Here is a 23,793-nt window from a genome sequence, read left to right on the forward strand (position 1 = left end):
GATTGTTCTCTTAATATGTCTTTCTAAATAACAATTTTAGTAGATTTAAAGGCAGTTGACACTATTGGTAATTACTCAAAATAATTATTACCATAGAAAGCTGTTGATAGTAAAAACCATTTTGAGAAACGGCTCCCTCTGAAGTAACCTAGATTCGAGATTGAAGTAATTTTTCACGAATTTGATTTTGAGACCTCAGAATTAGATTTTTCTTTCATTATTATCTCGCAACCTCGATGACCAATTGAGTACAAATGTTCACAGGATTATTTTGTGTATTATTATGTTAAGAAAGTAGGAAGACTGGTCTTTGAAAATTACCAATAATGTAGTGTCTTTAAAAATGCAGGATAACTCCTTTAGGATTGTTCTCCTAATATTTATTTCTAAGGAATAATTTTAGTAGATTTAAGGTTTCTGAAGAAAAGAAAATAACTTCATCATCTGTTCCATGTACATCAATATACTTATTTATTTGTATATACATTTATTTCCAAAACACAAATTACTGTAAACACTTTGTCTTCCCTAATTCAAACTGCAGCTTCCTCTGCAGTGTTTCGCCAGTTACTCCCAGTGTTGATGCTCAATTATATCATGCCATTTTTCGGTATAGATTAATAATATTTCCCGTTTTTACAGAGCGCCTTTTCCAAAGGATACAAAGCACTAGGGAATAATGCAACCAAAAAACCTAAACGAGAATATCCAATACATGTATTAGAGCATAAAATACATAATGCACTAAAGTACATGTAAAGACCGAAATCCCATGTTAAGACTAGAAGTATCTGTTGATGCCTCATTCAAGGCATCACAAACTACAGCCATGAGAAAGGCCTAAGAATTGGGGTGTTACCATTCAATACAAATCAACATGTTTACTTATCTTTATAAACTAGAATTGTATGGATGTAGGTTGTGTAAAGGCAATACAAATATTTCCATGGCCATATAAGTATAGACTATAAATAATAGTAAACTTGCAGGTACAAGCATGTAAAAAGAATACTCTGTTCGTCTCAGGAGAAATTCTCCTGAAGACGAGCAGCGTATACTGTCTGAAACGTCAAGACCACACTGGCTCTTTTCAGAGCCAGCACTCCCTCAAAGAGAGTTATTACATGGTTGTGCCTGCAAGTTTACTATTATTTGTAGTTCAATCTTATCCTTCACACCATGCAAAGCTTCAAACATTACTTATATCCATGACCACTTCATTATGTAAAATATAGGACAATTTCTCACAAAGGACAAAAGCACAATGCACTTGAGTTATGTTGTACAGTTATATCCCATCAAACTGATCTACTCTGGAAAAAGAGTTAATCTACATGTAATACAAGGGGGAAACAATAATATTGTATTATTACTCATTACAAAACAGTTATGCACGAAGGTGTAAGGTAATCTGGGAATGTAGATTAAAACAGCCAGGAATGAATTGTTCACAAGTACTGGATAGATCACATAAACAGTTTGGATCCTTACTACCTTAATATCTACATACAGAGAAATATTCATGTTCAATCATTCAGATTTTAAATACGACTTTCCACTATGGCATTATGACAGTGAAACTAGATTAAATGTATCATGCACGATTGAAAATAACTGGAAATACTTGTTTATATCATCTATTACCCTTTTAGATTTCTACATGTATATTGAACGCTTTTAAATTAATTTGAACCCAGCAGCAAGAATTTCCCATCACTATGAATTGCAAGATTGTTTTCCCCTCAACAGCCTGTTTTGTTTTAGGGGTGTTTTTCTTCTTAATTTGTGAAATTCTGATTCGCCAAAACAAAATGGATTAAATGAGCACATTATTTTGAAATAAACCCATCATATGAACGTGCACAACATCCCACACAGAACATAAACAATAAAGATGACATCAGATTTTTGGGGTGAATTGTTTTGCAAGTAGGTTGAGTGATGTTTGCATAGCGAACCCACAGGACTGGAATGCCGATACTTCCTAAATGATTTGTCATTCTTTATATGTATAGCTCTAAGTAGGGCTACTGAAAGCATTCTGTTTAATAATAAATAGTGCATTCTCATATAGCGCTTAAACCTATATCCGTGACTTGTGACGCTCATTTTGAAGTATGAGACCAATTCCTTTACATAGCACAATGTAATGGTTTACAGCAGATTTACTTAGCACAAATAATGTTGCTAAATGATACCAGGTTACCAACCAAAATGTTACTTGTCATGTCTATTGATCCTGGACTGGTTCCCTTTAGGCTCCTGCTCAGCAGCTAAATATAATACACATAGACTATCTACAGACAGTCAGTCAGTGTTGGAGACCTATCTACAGACAGTCAGTCAGTGTTGGAGACCTATCTACATACAGTCAGTCAGTGTTGGAGACCTATCTACATACAGTCAGTCAGTGTTGGAGACCTAATTTGTATATTGAACAAACACCCTTGTAAGAATAAACTATAGATAATACTAAACTTATGGATACAACCATGTAGTAATTCTCTTTTGATGGAGTGTTGGCTCTGAAAAGAGCCAGTTTTTTCTTGACGTTTCGAACAGTTACTGTGCTCGTCTTTAGGAGAAAATAACTATTTCATGGTTGTACTCGCAAGTTTACTATTATCTGTAGTTTTTTCTTCTCCTTCGCACCATGCATAGCTTTAAGCATCATTTTAATATCCCTTGTTACACTCAGTCATTGAAATATGTCCTTTTATGAACTTTATATATTTTTTCAAACTGGTTAAAGACACTGGACACTATTGGTAATTGTCAAAGACCAGTCTTCTCACTTGGTGGATCTCAACGTATGCATAAAATAACAAACCTGTGAACATTTGAGTTCAATTGGTCATCAAATTTGCGAGATAATAATGAAAGAAAACACACCCTTGTCACACGAAGTTGTGTGCTTTCAGAATCTAATTCTAAGGTCTCGTGAAAAATTACTTCTTTCTAGAAAACTATGTCACTTCAGAGGGAGTCGTTTCTCACAATGTTTTATACTATCAACCTCTCCCCGCTACTCGTAACCAAGTTAGGTTTTATGCTAATAATTATCTTGAGTAATTACCAATAGTGTCCACTGCCTTTAAAGCCAGATTTCATGTTAACCAAGTGCACAACGGGAATGCACCTTCACACAATGCGCATCCACCATTTCCACCATTTTAGAAGTCAATTTCTTTGTGTATGTTTTGACTCCCAAAATGGCGTTCAGGAAAGAGGCGTGTAAGCACACTGCACTTCATGAAATGGGTCAGTATAAGAATCTGATGAAATCTTGTCCATGAATACCCGACAATATAAATAGTCAATTTTAACTGAACAGTTGTTAATACGTACATGTACATGACTAAGGATTGATACATAAACTACTATCATGGTCCAAAGACTGAGATAAAAGACTTGGTATATGTGGGCCCAATTTCATGGTTCTGCTAACCCTAAGCAAAGAATCGGCGCTTACGTAAGCAGGGAATTCTGTGCTTACGTCAAGCATATTTCACAGGCTAGCAGGGAATTCGGCTCCTGTGCGTGTGTACTCCACAGTACTAGGCATTCTACGCTTACACAGCTAGCGCGGAAGCTCGGCGCTTGCACGTAAGCGGAGAATGGTGATCATGTGCGCCGAATTCGGCGGTAAGGAGAGCCATGAAATTGGGCCTTGATAACGCCCTTGGTTTGTACTGCCTCATGTTCGTACTTGGAACTTGCCTGCTTTAGTTATATACTTCACTCCTTTGAATGGCTTGTATTTCTGAAACAAAAAAAACATTGATTGATAATCACTTTAACAGTGCATAACAGTGATACATGGGAGGAAAAATAAATACTGAATTCTGCAAATACTGATCCAGCACTAATAAAGACAGCTTCCAATTATAAGCAGTTCAGAAAAATTAAAATAAATATCATAAACATAACTCAATCCTCAAACACATGTTACAGTTATGAAATTATCTTAAGCATGCCTACTATCTATTTTTACAACCATTCTGTTTCAGCAATTTCATTTTCGTGGGCTGCCGTTCATAATATCCTTAGAGAGACGTAAGTGCTTAATGGTTATCTTCATCATACAGATCTTACTGTAAAATACCAGCTGTGAGATAACAATTTCACAAAGATATTTGTTGTCTCAGTGAGATGAAAATTATATGATATTACATTCAAAGGAATTCATGTCATGGCCAAAAACTTGACCTACAAAAGGTATCAAAAGTCAGGGGGCCACACTGGAGGAAGATCCCGGTGAAGCTTCAAAAAAATAAAGCACTTTGGGAGTAATGGAACTCTGATTACATGTATAACACAAGCAAAGTTAATGTAGTTTGAAAATTAATAGAAATAAACAAATTGTACTTGAATATAATAATTTCATTTTGAACACTTACCTCTCCATACATATCCAATCTATTGACTTTGACTCCAGATATGGCCAGAGTACTGATAGAGAATTGAACATTGACGGTTGGGTTAGCCTCAGGAGGTGGTGCCCCACTCTGTAACGAGATACTCCCTTTGATACTTGGAAGTTTCTGAGGATTAATCTTACCTACCTCCCAGGACAGTGTCTTATTGACGGGGTCAAAACTGTAGCTCCCCTGGGTGGGGGTTAGGTTCATATTCAAAACCTGTTTAGGCATATCTGATGTGATCACTACATTCTCTACCTGTAATCAAATCAAAAGCAATTGCTTGGTTATTTTGTTAATACAAAAAACACATACTTATGGAGACAAAGAAAGCTTTATGAAAAGTACATACATGTACATGTAACAGGGAAGAGATTTGACAAGAATGTGACAATTCCTGCCAATGGCTTATGTGTCTGTGTTCCCCCTTATTCTAGACCCAGAACCTCTTACATGTAAATGTTAACATGTTACAATCCAGAAGGTTAACAGAGTCTGTGCTTCACATGAAAGACACATCTACAGGTTTGGTCACAATGTGGACTATTTCTTTCTTCCTTTGGTGCCCTCACAGCATTAACATATTGGGCAGATACGACAAAACATTCCAAAGATTCATACTACAGGCCATGTTGGTTGTAACCATAGAGGTAGAATTGAAACAGATAGTTCCCTTTTTTTTCCCAAATTGAATTTTGATGAAGTTTTGATACACAGGGCGGAGCACTTATAAACATGCTCAGCTGTTATTTGCATTATTTGAACTTTGTATGACACAAATATAAAACTTCCTCAACCAATAGTGAAGTATCTTGCCTGCCAGGAAATGGCCCATAATACAAGGTCACTTTATGTCAGAAAGAAATATGTCAAACAGTGGTTGATAGCAGAGATGCCAACATTGAATTTTATAAAAGAGTAGCATCTCCCAAATGTTAAGGGCGAGCGCATCTTGGGCTCCCTAAACCGATCTTTCTATTACTCTCTACAATGCTAATTAGCTCATTTTCAGGCATTGTTGTGAAATAACAATTACCTATATGCATCAACAGAACAGCTACAAATGTTTATAATGGCCAGTGAAAAAAAACTTGAAAAAAACCCTGATTTCCCTCATCTTCTGACTATGTTTCAAAAATAAATGTAACATAAAAAAGGGTGGCCTTACTTAAATGTAACATAAAAAAGGGTGGCCTTACTTAAATGGTTTTGTTTTAATGATCAGAAACGCAACAACAAGCTATTGGGAGAGTGAGGAGAAAAAAAAAAAAAAAAAAAAAAAACGTGTCCGGATTTTGGGCAAAAAATACGTGTCCGTATTTTGGACATTGTCTGGGCATTGTCTGGACATCGGCGCTACAATTACTGGTAGGAAAACATGGAAACTGTCTAGCTTAGACCTCACAGGCCACTCAGTTGAAGGTATATTTGTTCAGAAGGTCTCCTTTTTTTGTCGCCATTATTTCGTACTTTTTTTGCCAAGCTTCGATAAAGTACATGTACAGCCAGCGTGGGCACAATAATAGTGGATACATGAGGAATGAGGTTACTGTGACACGTTCGCTCACACACAACCTCATTCCCCATGCACGTGTGCACTATTTCCCCCATCGTGTAATAGAGATCAATGGGTACGATCTTGCAGAAATGCACTAGCGTAAAAAATGCACACTCAGCCGGCCAGCCAGCGGGTGAGGGCACGCAACAATCATGCCGTCGTCGAGACACGTACATTGTTCGAGTGAATTCGCCGCTATTATTCAACACTGCGTTCTAAAATTAAAAGTGTATTCTTTTTCTTTTCTGTTACAATTGTTTTGATATTTTTCTTAATTTTTATTTCCACTTAATAGTTCATTAGTTGTTTGCATGTATTGTACGATTTAATAAAATTATATTGGCCGGCTTGTTTAGCGTGTTTTATTGAGTATTATCGTAGCGTCGTAGTCACGGCTCGAAATCGTATTTGCTACGCCCAAATCGTGTATGTTGGTATCTCTGTATAGTAAACAATGCCTTATGCACCGGTAGCGCCTATCATGGCAATGACCTTCATTCAACGTGTGTTTGGTTTATAGCTCTACATTTGATCACATCTTACATTAGCTTACAGGGTTTTGATACCTTTTGTAGATCAAGCTTTTGGCCATGGCATGATTCCCTACTCATTGTGAATAAATACATGTATGTAATATAATCAACCTTAAGAAATTTCAGCTTCATGTTGTCAAGTTTTTGAGAAAAATAAGTTAAAATCACATAGCAATGTTTTCAGGAGAGTCGCGTAAATTCACTGTACATGCTAAAATAATGTTCATCTCATTGAGGGGAAAATTATTTTTGTGAAATTGTTTTACTCACTTCTCAAATACTACAGCACCTCAGCAAATAATATTTTAAGGAAAGCTTTCTACCGTCATTATCTTTAAACCGGGTAAGTTAAATGTAAACCTGTAAACGTTTGTGTTTTGTGTCGTACAAACAGTACCCAAACCTTATTGAAAGCTGCTGTACTTCTAAAGTAGTTTTTGATGCCAATATTTTTGTACGCGTGATTACCAAACAGATACTCTCCCTATTAACCCTATTTTAGAATTTACAAGTCAGCAGTAACTAACACTTTTTTTGTTTATATTTTGAGAGAATGGGTAGGTATCACAGCTACTTACTGTCTTTCCCATCGTCTGTTTTGGTCCAATAGTGATGTCAAATCTTCCAGAAGTTTCCCTAAAGGAGATGTTTGGTTTGATGTAGACTGGAATGGCGGTCAAACTGCAAGGGTGGCAACCCCGGAGAGAAAGTGTGTTAATACTAAATACCATCTTAAATCAAATCAACAACTACAGTTATTCAGAATTTTCTAACACCACAGGTTCTTTTCAGCAACACAACTCATATAAAGATGTTAATCATGTAGATGGTGTTACCACAGATCTTAATAGACTTTATATCAACCATGTGATATGTGTGCAAAGTTCCAACCCTACTCATTTATGCAATAGTACACTATTAACACAACACTCTGTAAATATTGCAGGTTTTATCATGTGCCTGTGACTGTGCTCAACCAACTAGAAAAATGGCATGGAAATCTTTGTCATGTTTCAAACTAATGGAAGTCAGTTTTGCAAGCTATTTTGATTGAACCTGTATCAGTGACCATAAGGTAAAACAACATCATGAACAAACAAATACCAATGCAAAGCACCAACTTGTCGAGAAAACTGTGCATGAAAATCATTTTCAGTTTACGGTTGTAGTGCTTTTGACTGGCTCCCTGAACAAAATTTATTGACAAAATAGGAAGAACATAGGCCTAGATAGCTCAGTTGGTTCTGCGCCAACATGTAAATCTGGAGGTCATTGATTACGCTCTAGTAATTTTTTACTTTGTTCAACCAAAAATCATTAAAGACAAATTACCCAGTCAGTCAGTTTCCTTTGCGGTTTATTATTTGAAAATCATTGGTGAAGACGGGAAAAAACGAAGCCCACAAGAAAAATTTGAAATCGGAAAATAAAAAAATGGACTTCCGCCTACGAGCGGAAGTCTCACAGGCCTGATTTTAGTAACCACTAGCCAATGGAATAGCAAGCTTCATGACTTCTTGTTCATATTCAGAGAATAATTCAGCCTTGAAACAATCTTCTCTACTTGTCAACTTTGACCTTACCTTGAAGCTCCAATGTGATATGTCAACAACTGGAAGTTGCCATCAGGTGGAACAAATGACAACACTCTCTCTGACTAAGGAGTACAAAACACAAAACATTGTTACTTTCACTTACTCTCTTGTTCATCAATAAAACAAAGTAGTGAAAATGACATTTTTAGTTTGTTGTGGACAACACTCTTTCTGACTAAGGAGGACAAAACACACAACATTGGTACTTTCACTTACTCTCTTGTTTATCAATAAAACATAATATTAGGGAGGTTTAGCTGTATAAGGGCCTTGTCACAGGAGGCAACTTTGACAGGCAACTTGGAGGCAACCAACTGCAGTGCATGCTACAGGAACACTTTGGTAGCACATGAGTAATTTTTCAAGCAATGGCTAATGAACCCAAATAATAATATGTGAACATTCAAATGTGAATGGCTTTTCTTCTTTGAGATTGCCTGGAACTGGTTGCCTGTAAATTGCCTCGTGTGACATGGCCTTAACAGATGTTAAATTTGCATCGGGGATAAAGAATATTAATTCTTCCTGATTCCATGTACGAATAACACATTGTCACAATGTAAGAATGGGGGCCTATGTTTCTGTTGTGAGATTTTTACAATAACATTTTCCGACGCCACGTTCACGTTTTTGCTCGTGTAACGTACAGCTAAACCTCCCTATTGAGAATGAAATTTAAAGTTTTTTGTGGACTAAGTTCATGCCTATAAGAGATATTAAATTTGCATCGGGGATAAAGAATATTAATTTTGGTTTTTACCCATGCACCGACTGTATACTCAGTACTTTCCCGAGTCTTGTGAAAATATATCACAGGCATATTACTCGGGAAGTAATATTTTAAGGGAAGCTTTCTACCATCAGTATCTTAATTGTGTAAGTTTAATGTAAATCTGTGGACGTGTTTTGTGTCCTACAAAAAGAGGTACCCAGACCCTTTAAAGGCAGTGGACACTATTGGTAGTTACTCAAAATAATTATTAGCAGAAAACCTTACTTGGACACAAGTATTATGGGGAGAGGTTGATAGTATAAAACATTGTGAGAAACAGAAGTTTTTGAGAAAGAAGTAATTTTCCACGAATTTGATTTGGAGACCTCAGATTTAAAATTTGAGGTCTTGAAGTCGAGCATCTGAAAGCACACAACTTCGTGTGACAAGGGTGTTGTTTCTTTTATTACCGATTGAGCTCAAATTTTCACAAGTTTGTTATTTTGTGCATATGTTGAGATACACCAACTCTGAAGACTAGTCTTTGACAAATACCACTAGTGTCCAGTGTCTTGAATAAAAAAAAAGAAAACAAATCTGAGCAACTATACCTCCCAACGCTTGAATCTGACACAGGGATGGAAACTGACGTCATCTAAGAGGCGATGGTTGACAAATGACATGGTAAGATCAGGCATCCCAGAGAGTTTGACGCTACACTCTATATGACCTTGAATCTCTGCAAAGACTACAGAACCCTGGTATACAAAGATATAAGAATACTATGTCATTCTGGTGTGTCATGGCCCAGGGGTAAAGAGCACAGGACTCAAGCTCTGGTGTTTCTAATCAGCAGAGTGTCGGTTCCAATCCCAGTCATGACACCTGTGTTCTTAAACAGGACTTATCCAAAAGAGAAGGGGTTCGTCCCAGTGTTGCTGGTTTGATTGGCTGTACACAATGTATAATGCGCCACAGCACCTTGTAAACCATTACATGGTGCTATGTAAAAGGAGTAGGTCTTATACTTCAATCGCAGTTCCACATACCTTGTAGGAAAATACTGAGTGTTGAAGTGCCTTGAGCGTCACTGAGTGATGGATATGAGCACTATACAAGAAGCCACTATTACTATTATTCATGTTATTAGTAGTATTAGTATTCTGGCAATGTTAATATAAGAATAGATTGTAGTTTTAGCTTTCATCAAACCATTCAGATGAAAACACTGATTACTCAGTATTGTGTTTCTTCATCCTCACTCAAAATTACAAAAATCAATATATTTTTCACTTTGGGGGGGGTGGGGTGGGTGACTTATGATCAAGAAATTGATCACATGACCTTTAGGTTTCCCCTTTGTATCAGATGCTTAAATCACGAGCTTGCCGGGTGACGAAAGATGGATTGCGCACAGCGTCATCGACCGCCATATTTGATGATAAACAATGGAAAAGTGCATAAGTTTACATGCTGCGCACAACTCTTAGCCAATGACAGCCTTTCACGCGTGCACATTTCCTCAAAGAAGGTGGTCAATGACGTCATCGTCATGCGCAATCCTCCATAGGTATTGCATTCTGCATGAAATATGTTTTGTTTTAGCAATGGAAGTGCACTAAACCCCAAATATATAAAATAATGGGTGCGTTCGATTAGCTTCCCCGTGTCGACCCCACGGTGCTCATTCGGGTGAGCCTCTGACACGAGCTAATCGAATGATCACTCACCCTCTAGTGGTGACGTCATGCACCTCAGGTCAGCCCCAAGTGACCCGTTCCACAAGCAGGGCACTAGGGGCTGACCCCGGGTGAGCCCCTGGAATGACGTCAAAGCTATTCGTAACGGGGGCAGACCGGAGTTGACCCAGGGAAGCTAATCGAACGCACCCAATGTGATTAAGAAGGAAAAACAATGAATAACACATTTACTTGCATTGCAAGATTGAAAGGGAAGAACCGTGCATGGTAAATTGTGCTTCCTTCTGCCTTACTGGAACTGATGTATATATTTAGTACTTACAGATTTATCTATGATGCAGTCTACCTCTTCAATCACATCAAAGTATGCCTCATTGTTGGTGTACTTGACCCCACTTCGCCTCCATGGCACATTGGACAACTGTCCGCTTGGTAACGTATCTGCAACACTGAAAAACAAGTTCGGACAAACGTTATTAAATGCAAATTTGAGATCAAATGGTACATGAAATAAATTTTAGTTTATACTTAGAAATATTGAATATCATATAATAATAATGTTATTAAAGGAACATGTTGCCTTGGATCGGACGAGTTGGTCTATAAAAAGCATAAGTAACCGTTTGTTATAAAAATGCATGGTTAGAAAGATGTTTTAAAAGTACATGTAGAATACAATGATCCACACAACATTGCCTCGAAATTGCGTGGTTTTCCATTTCCTTTGCAAACTAACACGGTCGGTCATTTATGGGAGTCAAAAAGTTGACTCCTATAAATGGCCGACCGTGTTAGTCGACGAGGTAAAAGGAAAACCGCGCATCTTTGAGGCATGTTTGTGTGGATCATTGTATTCTACTTTTACAACATCTTTCCACCCATATGCATTTCATAACAAATAGTTACAAATGCTTTTCAAAGACCAACTCGACCGATCCAAGGCAACGTGTTCCTTCAACACGGTTTCTTCGGGGACTGCCAGTAAGCCATTCAACCTTTACCTGCTGTACATGTACAACCAGGGATCACACCTAAGCTTACGATACAACCTGGGAAGCAGCAGCAGAAGGATCACCTTCAAAGGGATGTGACAAGTGTTTTTCAAATATCAAACAATGAAACCACAATGGAAACTGACAGGGAATATACCAGATGAGTCATACAAAATGTAATCATTGGATGTGAGCTATTATTTATTTTTTTGTTTTATGCCATCCAATTTTAAGCATTTATCAATCATCCCAATTCTTTCACTATTAAAAAGGTAAGTCCTACATAGAAATGAACTCTATTGTTCCAGATTTTTCTTGTTTTTAAAATGATAGCTCCCATCCAATGATTGCGTTTTTTATGACTCACGCAGTATATATGTACGATACTGAAAAATATTAACTTCTTAAATATCATATTGACCAAACAACAATTATTTAAGAGATTTTAAGATTGTATTTTCTATCTTACTTTGAGCTTCCTGTGACTGTATTAACCACTGCTCTAAGGATGTTTGGTGGTTTGATTAGTTCCTTCAGAATGTTGGATTCTGTCGCTAGCGGGAAACCACTGTCAAGCATCTCTTCCAAAAGCTGGTAAGAGACAAAACAAAGAGTGTCAAATAAAAGTTTGTGGATTTGTACCACACAGAACACAACGTAGGGATCTCATTGACTGATATGAATTGATAACAAGTTATTCAAGCTCAACCAGCAAGACATTTAAAAAAAATTGTAGCTTTGAATGTGGGAGATCTGTTGAGGTAGTGGTCAACTTCACTTTTGCTTAGTTAGCCATTTGCGTGTTAGATTTGAATATTGTCTGGTACAATGACGTGCTTGGTCATAAGTAACCACTTAAATTTTAACTCCTCAGACTATCGAGACAGTTGCTATGTCACATGATTAGGGGCAAGCTTTTGCGTAGTTACGTAAGAGACGGTGAACACCCATACACAATTCTGAATGGATGTGTATGGCACAATGGTACCTGGGTTTGCTCATCCTGGAGGTTGCTTTACAAAACATTGCCCCTAATCACGTGGCATACAGTGTAGCAACCGTATCTGTAGTCTATGGAATTCAAATTTAAGCGGTACATTGTGACTAAGCAATAGACCGATCCATTAAGCTTCGCCCCACTGCGTATTGACCAATAACAGCGCAACGAAGGTTCGACAAATAACATCCGACATGCGTGCGCGTATGCTTGGCACGCGCGACAGAGTTGTGCAGAAAGGCATTGGAGAGGCTCACAGGTTCTTACTCACACGTGCGTCGTGGGCGGAGCCTAATGGATTGGTCTATAAAGTCATCGTACCAGACATTATTCAAATCTAACTAGCAAATGGCTTATTGGCTTATATACAAGAAGCTCTCCATGGTCCGTCTTTATATATCTGACCTTATTGCAGAAATGTATTCCTGTTGGTCCTCTTTGTTCAGCTGGCAAATCCCTACTGACTCAAATTACTTTTTCTCTTTAGTCAAAGAGCCTTCCACTTCATTGCATACCTTATATGAAACGCCTTACCTCTTAATATTCGCCAAGCTGACTCTCTTCCGATTTTCAAAGGACTTTTAAAGACTCATCTTTATCTTTGTATCGATTGTCTTATATTTCATTTCATTGTTTTATCTTATGTGTTGTGTATAGAGATCTACTGCAACAAATGCTCCATGCCTATAAATGGTCTTATTGTGTATTACTTTATTGAACAAACTCAACTTTACTTACCTCATAAACAACTACATAGTTCTCTTTAATTGCTGTCTCTGTGCATTCTCCAAAGTATTCAGCAAAGGTATCAAAGATCCTATGAAGAAACTCTATCACAAACAGTGGAGGAACTGGAAGACAATATCATTTATTAGATTTGGAGTCTTTCAGCGTGTAAATAAGTGTACTACCAACCCGACCCTAGAACATGGTTGGTTTTCTACATAGAACCAAAAACACCAATTAAGGCATTCAAAAATTACAATACGAGTTTCAACCAGATTGACTTGAACATGTTGAATGGAAATGTCAAAAACAGCTACCAACGAGGCCTCATTTAAGAGTACCAAAACATTGCAACATACATAAATATTCACCCATCACCTGACCAGTGACCACCCATGTCTTATGGTTTGTATGCCTGGCATCATGGTTTACTTAATAAAAACTGAACAAACCAATATCAGCAACAATGTACATGTAGGCATTAACTTTGAGAAGCTACATCAATTAATCATTGTTATAAATCTTCTTTTTTCCCGAAGGTAAACATTATAAAAAAAGGATTAAAAAGGACAATAGCACTCAGCGCTAATGCTTAAATTAGAAGCCAAGTCAGGATCTTAGACAACTGTGTCAAATTTCCAAAGCGTACGCATTTCAACTCATGTGCACTGACTATACTATTAGTGCTATTAGCACTTTGATAATATGTTTAAGTGGTGGTCGAATGATTGTTTGAAAGCAAAGTGCTATTTAAGAGTTTAATTTGGTACTAGATAGTCCCACATCCAAAAAGTCAAAAAGCAAAACTGTTTCAAGGAGTGTATTTTTGCTATACAATGCTATATGAAAAAAAAAAAAAAAAAAACACGAATACAAACCTTTATTTTGAATAAAACACACTATAAAAAGGAGAATTTTGAAAAAAAAATAATAATGGCACTCAGACTTTTGAATAAAAATTGTTTAAAAGGAACACGTTGCCTTGGATCGGACGAGTTGGTCTGTTAAAAGTGTTTGAAACTGTTTGTTATGAAATGCATATGGTTAGAAAGATGTTTTAAAAGTAGAATATAATGATCCACACAAGTATCACTCGAAACTGCACGGTTTTCCTTTTACGTCGCAAACTATCACGGTCGGCCATTTATGAAATGGCCGACCGTGTTAGTCGACGGGTAAAAAGAAAACCGTGCAATTTCGAGGCATATTTTGGTAGATCATTGTATTCTACTTTTACAATATCTTTCTAACAATATGCATTTTATAACAAACGGTTAGAGACCGATTTTTAAATACCAACTCGACCGATCCAAGGCATCGTGTTCCTTTAAAACTGTGTTACTTGAAACAAACCTTCATTCTGCACAACAGCAACAAAGAAGAGTTGACTTCTATAAATACTGATCAGATAATGATGTGGAGTGGCTATTACTGGTGGAACATCGTCATGGCAACTGACCTGATATTACGAGAGAAATGATCAACATCATGAAAGGGCACCAAGCTCAAGCAATGAGCTATGTACATAACATAATTAAACACTTCCAAAAACAAACACACTATTGAGCCTATAGAAGCCTGGTAAAAAAAGATGTTTTGTTGATAAATAAACAAAACCAGAAGAATAAAGAACAAACAGTTTACGGAAGACAGTGCCATTTAAGTAGTTCCATTGAAAAATAAATTTGGGAGGTCTATCCCCCCTACAGCAAAACCAATCTACAAAGCAACTGCAGAATGTATGCGGTAAAAGGTGCACTGCCCGCGTGTCACTTAGTACCGATACTGACGTCATAGTAGAAAAATCCAGAGCGCGATGGTTTGTAGGATCGTGGAGATGAGATTGGTACCTAAAATAATCTGAACGAAAACGCGTGTGAAGGCGGCCTCTATCATCATACCACGTGTGCATGGAGTTCATGCTGCCTGCTGATGACGGTCGATGACGACGACTGACTGTTAAAACGAAGTCTGCGTGTCCGCTTGCGTTGTGTAATTTGCACGTGCGTTGTGTAATGTGTGGTGGTTTGTGCGTTGTGTTTGGTGTGGTCGCAATGTGGTCAGCGTTTTCGAGGCAACTTCGAGTGATTGTTTTATGGTTGCGTCGTTGAAATTTTGATTCAAAAAGAAGAAGGAAATCTGGTAAAACCAAATCTAATTTTACTCACTGCTGTTTAAACTGTTCAAAAAAAAAATAAAATAAAAGAAGTTCAGTAATTTTCACTTAAATTATTATACAGCCTGGCTTCACCCAAGCCGTGCATCAAATTTTTGCCCGTGTTTTCAGCCCAACTGAATTCTAAATCGGAGGTCTCGAAATCAAATTCGTGGAAAATTACTTCTTTCACGAAAACTACTCCACTTCAGAGGGAGCTGTTTCTCACAATGTTTATACTATCAACCTCTCCCCATTACTCGCTACCAAGTAAGGTTTTATGATAATAATCATTTGAGTATTTACCAATAGTGTCCACTGCCTTAAATAGGTACATGTATCTCCGTTTCTTTTAGAATTTTATCTTTCAAAGGAATTTCTTTTTTTGAGGAAAACAAAAAACAGAATCCCGTTTTAAAACTACGGAAATCACATCCCTGTGTAATGAAGTTAATAGAAAAAGTACACTTACCTCAAAAGAAATTTTCTTTCTGCTGGATCTTTGGCTACCTCCAGACCATGAAGGTGAGCATGATTACCCTTTTTGAATGAATCACCATTCTGGATGACTGTTGCTCGGCAGCACATATTCTTATTACGAACAGAGCACCTCCAGAAAACCTTATTTTCGCTCTCCTTCTTTAGGGTGTATGTGAAGCCCTCCCCATCCATCAACTTCCTTCTGTTCCTCTGGGACTGGATGATCTTAAACCCATCAGAGAGCTCCTGGTTATTGACGTCTCACCCTTGTCTCTGACTACATCATCAGACGACGCCTCAGCATCCTCTAAGGTTTCAGTTGTCTCAATGAGGTGGTCTTCCAATGTCTCAACGACTGTCTCGATGATGTTTTCTTGTGGTCCAAGATGAAGATCAACCTCAGCTTGGAGAATGTCAATTGCGATGGAGCTGGCAGCAACTTCGGTTTCCATTTTACAACCGGCAATGCAATCCATTTGGCTTCATCCAACAGCTACCTACGAACAAGTAGAAAAATTTATACAGAAGTTAAGTACAAATCCCTTATAACTGGAGATTTTGAGACAGTATGTGGCGGTACCTTTTTTCATAGAGTTGCTTAAGTAGCAAATGCTGCCTTCGAAGGAAGTTTCTGCGAAAACCAAAAATAAGCAGGATACCAATCACACAGCAATGTCACTGGTATTTGGCTGGCAACTTCTGCTGTGCTTAGCTTCATTTTGTGTTTCAGCACAGCAGCTTTAAGAAGTTGGTACAAGTAATTTTTTAATTATTTACATAATAATGACACACAGCAATAGATTCACATGGTAAGTCTACTGTGACGTACAATCTCAAAAGTATCTCATTTCTCATTGCTTTTGACGTAGGCTTAGCGATTTGACAAGTTTGTAATTTGTAACTTGGAAGCGACTGTGGTGTACTGTTACAACTACATGCTGTGAATGCAGATATGTTGGGCGCTATCAGTCAATCTGCGCGATCAACCAATCGCGCTGCGCTATCGACCGATCGCGCTGCGCTACATTCGGCAACAAACATACGCGATCAACCGATCGTGCGGGAATGGCTCTGCGCGATCGGCCGATTGTGCAGGAAAGGCTTTGCGCGATCGGCCAATTGTGCAGGAATGGTTTTGCGCGATCAGCCGATTGTGCAGGAATGGTTTTGCGCAACACCGATTGTGCAGGAATGGTTTTGCTTGATCGACCGATTGTGCAGGAATGGTTTTGCGCGATCGGCCGATTGTGCAGGAATAGTTTTGCTTGATCGACCGATTGTGCAGGAATGGTTTTGCACAATCACGATGGTGATATTGAAACCAAACCATTCCTGCACGATCGGTCGATCGCGCAAACCTACTGTTCATGCACGATCACTAGATCGCGCTTATCTTTTCCTGCACGATCGGTTGATCGCGCAAAACTTTTCCTGCACTATCGGTCGATCGCCCAAACCCGTTCCTGCACGATCCGTAGATCGCGCAAAGATGTTCATTGTGCGATCGACCGATTGTTGCCGGATCGACCGGTTGTTGCGCGATCGACCGGTTGTTGCGCGATCGACCGATTGCTGTGGGACCAATTTGATCTTTCAATAGCGCAGCGCGATCGGTTGATCGCGCAGATTGACCGATCGCGCCCAACATATATACTACACTGCAGGACAGATTGATAACTACTAAACTACTGTACTTACTCTGAGGACTGGACAACTGTTTTACATTTTTCTTGCTTCAAAACCAAAATCAGACAAATAAAACCATTTATGTGAATATGCCAGAGTGGTAAAGCGCAATAAAACTAGAACAAACTGCAAAGGCATGTCAGGTTGTGCTCTTTAGGTTATCACGATGTGGAACCGCAATGCGTTGTGGGTAGGCAGAGGGTCAAAATGACATGTTCAACTACCCTGATGTATGTTTGATGCTTATTTATATCTTTTGTTTGGGTTTAACAGCGCCCTCTCTTGATATTTGCAATTCGCGATAAACCTTATGTCGCATCATGCAGAAGTCAAACATTTTTTAGGATAAATTACCATACCCCTATTTGCTATGGCGCCACCATTTTTTCACTCATTTTTACAAGGGCTAGATCTCATTGACATTGGTAAATTAGATAGGCCTACTATATTTTTCATATTGAATGAAAACTGGCGGCGCCATGCGGAAACTTTTCCCATTAATTTAATATGAAGTCTCCCAACAACTTCAAGGTTACCCCCCACCCAGTCACGCCCACTGTTTCACCCTTTTAACGAATTTCAGATATCCTGCTGCACAGGAAAGAAACTGCAAACCAAAAAGGTGACTTTTAATTTTGGAAATAAAGTAAGAATTTGAAATAAAAAAGGGATTTACAACGTAAATTAAGACTAAGAATACGTTTAATGTTACCTCCGATTTGTACGTCCAAGACCAAACTGTGTGCGCCTTCAGAATATGATTTTGTTTGGCCTCAAAACGGGAGAACGAAGTGAAAATTCACCCAATCTCGAAGAATACCGTCAGTATGGTACGTTATATCAAGTACAGAATAACCCGTTACAAGAGTCTGGTTACCGCGTACTTTGACGCAGATAAAGTTAACAGCGCCCTCATGTGTTGACTTGTCATAACATTTCGATCATCAAGCCGGCCGGGAGGAGGAAAATGGAAATTCTTGTAAGTTTTTTATTTTCTGTTATGTTTGATTAAAGAAGTAAGCTTCAAATTTTCCCAAGAGCAAAGTCAACAAGTGTGTTTTTGTTGTATAATCCGTTTTGAGTGTGTCCTCCACAGAGCTGAGACGGAGTAAAATCTGCTTTGTTTTGACAATGTTTACTTTATGTCCAAATCACTGACTGGGTTTATCAACGCCCACCACACGTACGTCACACACATCCATCCTCTCACCATTATCTGATTATCCATAGAGCAACCTATCCTGGTGTCGTGTGTTTTCAGTAGGATAATGGTAAAATTGTTCACAATCAACAACTAAATGGTTTTTTTTTTCAAATCATCTATCCAATTTTTTAACAATAACACTTGCACTTTATGGTGTGTTGAAATTTTTAAAGTTTTGGTTTTTACGTTGCGAGAGACAGTCCGCCATTAAACAGACTTGAGACAGTGGTCGATAATAAAGAACAACAATAACATGGGTTGCGGTCCCTCCCACTCCCTCCCTCCCGCCCGTGCAAGCTTCCCTGTCTTGGGTCCGAGTTGACTTGGGACCGAGTTGACTTGGGACCGAGTTGACTTGGGACCGAGTTGACCGGTTCCCCTTCTTACTTACTCTATAGGTTCTAAAACTTAGAACATACATGTGGCACTAACAAACTAAGATTAAGAATGATTAATTAAGAAGACAAGAACTTTAAGACACTGGACACTATTGGTAATTGTCAAAGACTAGTCTTCCCAGTTGGTGTATCTCAACATATATGCATAAAATAACAAACCTGTAAAAATTTGAGCTCTATGGGTCGTCGAAGTTGCGAGATACAAAAAGTTGTGTGCCTTCAGATTCTTGATTACGAGACCTCAAATTCTAAATCTGAGGTCTCGAAATCAAATTTGTGAAAATTTACTTCTTTCTTGAAAACTACGTCACTTCAGAGGGAGCTGTTTCTCACAATGTTTTGTACTATCAACCTCTCCCCATTACTCGTAATCAAGAAAGGTTTTATGCTAATAAATATTTTGAGTAATTACCAATAGTGTCCACTGCAAGAAGTAAGAGGTTTTTACCATATGGACCATATATGATTATGAGCAACCCAGTCTGCCAATATCAATTATCTTTAATGAACAAAGTGACTATCTCATTTTAACATTTCAATTTTCATTCAGTTTTCTAGTGTACGTGGTTTACCTCTGCTTTGAAAACACTTTCTCACTACTGTTTTTATTGTTTTATTATAATTATTTGCCAAAAAGCCATTAAAACAAGTGGGTATATTTTTTACAATAACGAAAAAAGGTGCAAACAAAATTACAATAAATATTCCAATGGTTCCATATTAAACTCTCCTGCTTTTGACTGTTGTTATGATCAAGAACTATAATTATAATCCCAACTTCAAAGTGCTAAGGGACGAAATGTCAAGCCATTTATTATTTTGTCCATTTTAAATCATGTTATTTGTTTTATAATCAGACAAACTACAAACCAAATTGTTATTTTGTCCATTTTAAATCAAATGTTATTTGTTTTTACCATCAGACCAAACTACAAACCAAATGACCAAAGATTCAATACTGGAGTCAAACACTGCAATCTAACCATGCAGCCTTTGGGTAAGGCAGATCTAGGTGTGTCAACGTTCTACGCTGCAGCCCACGCACACGATCAGTGTGGTACAGATGGTCTGCCACTCACACCAAACTCCATCAAAATCCTGGGACGTCTGCAGAAACTGAAGTTGTCCTCGCACCCAAGACTTTGTCAGTATGTGGACATTGTTAGAGGCAAACATGGTGAGGAAAAAAAAATACATAGCAATTTCTTTTGCATGATATAAAACAATGTAAACATGGTGAAGTCTGTCCCGAGCCAATGTTGTTCATCAGCAGGCCGGTGCTTCATCCGGTTTCCTTGGCATTAAACGGCTGAGAATATTTCTGTTCTATTAACTAGACAGGATGCCAGTCCATCAAAGTCTTTTCCCACCTCTCGCAGACAGTATCCATTGTACTCATGGGTGGAGAGAAGCAATTATGATAAAGTGCCTTGCTGAAGGACACAAGTGTTTTGACTGACAAGGCCTTGATTCTGTAGAGTACAGTGTCCTACTAGACTGCTCAGCCATGACACACCAAGAAAACAAATCCTTATAACTGCAAATAATGAACATTTAAGGTTTTATAGGTTCTAACTTGGAACAAGAATGATGTGTGAATACTTATTATTATTACTTTTTTATGTATGCTTTCTAACCCCATTCATGTATTTCCACTTCACTGCTTATGTTTCACTTAGTTACCTGTTCATGTTTGTTGTGTTGTCATTTAGCCTTCGAGAAAGACTCTGCTAGGGTCGAAACGTCAGGCCATTAACTATTTTTTGCACTTGTTAAAATAGTTATCATAGAGCCAGTTTTCCCCATCTATCATCTGATACTTTTTAGCTCAAGATGCCATCTGAAATGAATTGGAAAAAAACGCAACATTTGTTGGAACTTTGTATTTAAACATGTTTATGTGTGCATTCCTTTGATTCCTGTGTTTGTTTTGTGAGAGATTTTGTATTCACAAATAAATGTGTAGTCATTGCTGGCATTTCTTAGGCCTTTCTTCTAATGAGCGGATAACCACAAGGAAAATTGTTCTTTTAATTTCAGAGAGAGTTATGGTCGTTGCTGAGTACTACAACAACAATTTGCGTTTGGAGGCCAAGAAAGGAACATTTTCAAAGTAAGTTGATATGATACATGTACAAGAATTACAGCCAGGAGTGTAGTTTGTCTGACTTAATATGTGTTCAGGGCAAAGAGAAAAACTGTCTAAGTGAAAAAGTTACATGAGCAATTTTAAAACTTGCCCGGTACAGCTTTTTATTGTCTTGAAAATGCTTACTCCCTCTTTTGATCCTATGAAAATAAGACAACATTCTATACTGGCATGACATGTTTTATGAGATAACATTTTGCAATCTTTGTTTCTCCTGAATTCACTGTGGCAGGACGCGAACTACCTTCTCCTCCATCATCCCATTAATAAAAGGTCCTTATTTGCTTTTCCCCTAAACACAGCTCAGACAAAGTGCTTCAGCTTATCCATGAGGTTTTAGAAGGCCTGACCTTCATGAATCAACATGGGTTGGTGCATCGAGCCTTATCACCTACAAATGTACTGCTTGACGGAGAGGTATGTATTTTGGGATTCCTGTCCTCTTCCCCATTCAGGGTTCTCTGCATGCACAAAATCGGGCCCATACTCAAAGAAATAGTAGTATTATGCTTCTACCTTAAAGGATTTGGGTACTTTTTGCAACACAAAACACAATGTCCACAGATAAAACTTACACCGTTTAAAGATAATGAAAGTAGCTTACCCTTAAATATTACTTGCTGAGGTGCTGTAGTTTTTAAGAAATTCTTGTGACTCTTTAAAAAAAACCTGCAGCGCCTCAGCAAGTACTATTTTAAGGGACGCTTTCTACCATCATTATTTTCAAATTGTGTGAGTTTGATGTAAATCTATGGACATTGTGTTTTGTGTCCAACAAAAAGTACCCAGACCCTAGACAGTGGACACTATTGGTAATTGTCAAAGACTAGTCTTAACAGTTGGCGTATATCAACATAGGCATTAAATAACAAACCTGTAAAAATTTTAACTCAATCGGTCGTTGAAGTTGCGAGGTAATAATGAAAGAAAAAACACCCTTGTCACACGAAGTTGTGTGCTTTCAGATGCTTGATTTTGAGACCTTGAATTCTAAATCTGAGGTCTCGAAATCAAAATCACTCAATTACTTCAGAGGAAGCCATTTCTCACAATGTTTTATACTATCAACCTCTCCCCATTGCTCGTAATTCAGTAAGGTTTTATGCTAATAATTATTTTGAGTAATTACCAGTAGTGTCCACTGCCTTTAAACATTTTTTTTCAAAGGTTAGAATAAATTTGAATGAAATTTCTCCCCTCCCATTTTTTCCTCATTTGACAGGGTCATGCTAAGCTTGCTAATCACGGGTTGTATCACATAACAGAGCATGGAGCTTGTGTCTCTTTTCCTGTTGGGTAAGTTACAATCTTCATTAACAGCTTCATTGTGTTGTATTGGATCAACGTTTATTCCAAAATAAAGTATTGAGGTCGTTGGTTCGAATCCCACTCTAGTCAATTTGTCTTTGTTTAACCCCCAAAATAAAAAAAAATTAAAAAAAGCGGAACAATCCCAATACCCTTGGGAAGGGTTACAACAGTAAACAAATCCAACTTATAATACAAACAAAGAAGGAGAGGTAAGCAAGAACGAAGTATTACATTATGTTTGGGTTTTCTTTAACCTAAAAGCAGAGAATATGTACTTCGCAACACAATTTATAATGGTTTTACTGAAAGGCTAAGAAAAGGAAAATAGTGGTGACACTTAAAGAAGTTCTAATTACTCTAATTATTCGCAGCAACAACCACTTCATCAGATGCAATGAAGGGGACATGCCAAGAACATATTATAAACATTTGACAGAGAAGCAGTTTTATGGAAAACTTTTCATGTTCAATTCAATTAAATTCACTTTATTATCCACGATGGGAAACTCATTTCGGCCTTTTATGCAACAAATTTACAAAAATTTAAATATGTTGAAAGCAATTCTTAAAATGCCCCTGGTTGCCAGATGCAAATGGTGGCAACGCTTCTGTGTTTATCTATTGAAAGTTTACCTGAAAACAGATATAATCAAAATGCTTTCTCACTTTTTTTTTCAGCCATCCTCGTTACATGTCCCCAGAAGTTCTAGCGCAAGGTCCTATCCAGGGTAGGGAGTCCACGGAGAAGATAACTCCCTCGGGCCCTAAGGTTGACGTCTGGTCACTGGGGATCATCATCATGGAGATCTGCCTTGGGATGGAGCTGTGGGTTTCCTGTACATTACCTCAACTCATCTCTAAGGTGATGTTACTAGGGAAGCACGGCAATGGTGGACACCCCTTGGAAACCATCCTAAAAGAACACGGCTTACAAAATAAATATCAGGTAAAAGACTGAGAGCCGACATTGAAGAAACTGGTGTACAAATATTGCATGCATATGAGTATTAAATAGCATTGTAGACCCCTACACAACACGGAACACACCTCTGAACAATTTCCGCCTTTGTGCACATCTGACTTCCAAATTGACTCCCATAATGGAAAACAGGATGGGCGCTTGTAGGTTCGTTATTAAAGAGGTTTGTACTGGAGCTGTTAATTGAGCTCGGTTGC

General features: G+C 37.9%; 2 protein-coding genes across 2 annotated transcripts; one reads left to right on the forward strand and one right to left on the reverse strand.

Annotated features, from left to right (window-relative positions):
* Positions 1-3,026: 3,026 nt before the first annotated feature.
* Positions 3,027-16,061, reverse strand: LOC117303325 (AP-3 complex subunit mu-1-like). Its single transcript, XM_033787492.1, has 10 exons — positions 15,862-16,061; positions 14,588-14,700; positions 13,247-13,359; positions 11,981-12,102; positions 10,842-10,968; positions 9,431-9,577; positions 8,096-8,169; positions 7,091-7,193; positions 4,401-4,679; positions 3,027-3,763 (listed from the first exon to the last, which is right to left on the reverse strand). The coding sequence occupies exons 1-10, from the start codon at positions 16,059-16,061 to the stop codon at positions 3,698-3,700; spliced, it is 1,344 nt and encodes a 447-aa protein (XP_033643383.1). The 3' UTR covers positions 3,027-3,697.
* Positions 16,062-18,479: 2,418 nt separating this feature from the next.
* On the forward strand, positions 18,480-23,575 carry LOC117303326 (TBC domain-containing protein kinase-like protein). Its single transcript, XM_033787493.1, has 6 exons — positions 18,480-18,534; positions 20,081-20,334; positions 21,198-21,270; positions 21,609-21,723; positions 22,529-22,602; positions 23,296-23,575. The coding sequence occupies exons 2-6, from the start codon at positions 20,142-20,144 to the stop codon at positions 23,573-23,575; spliced, it is 735 nt and encodes a 244-aa protein (XP_033643384.1). The 5' UTR covers positions 18,480-18,534; positions 20,081-20,141.
* The last annotated feature ends 218 nt before the right edge of the window (positions 23,576-23,793 follow it).

The sequence above is a fragment of the Asterias rubens genome, chromosome 19 (genome assembly GCF_902459465.1).
Source record: "Asterias rubens chromosome 19, eAstRub1.3, whole genome shotgun sequence".
Lineage (NCBI taxonomy): Eukaryota > Metazoa > Echinodermata > Asteroidea > Forcipulatida > Asteriidae > Asterias > Asterias rubens.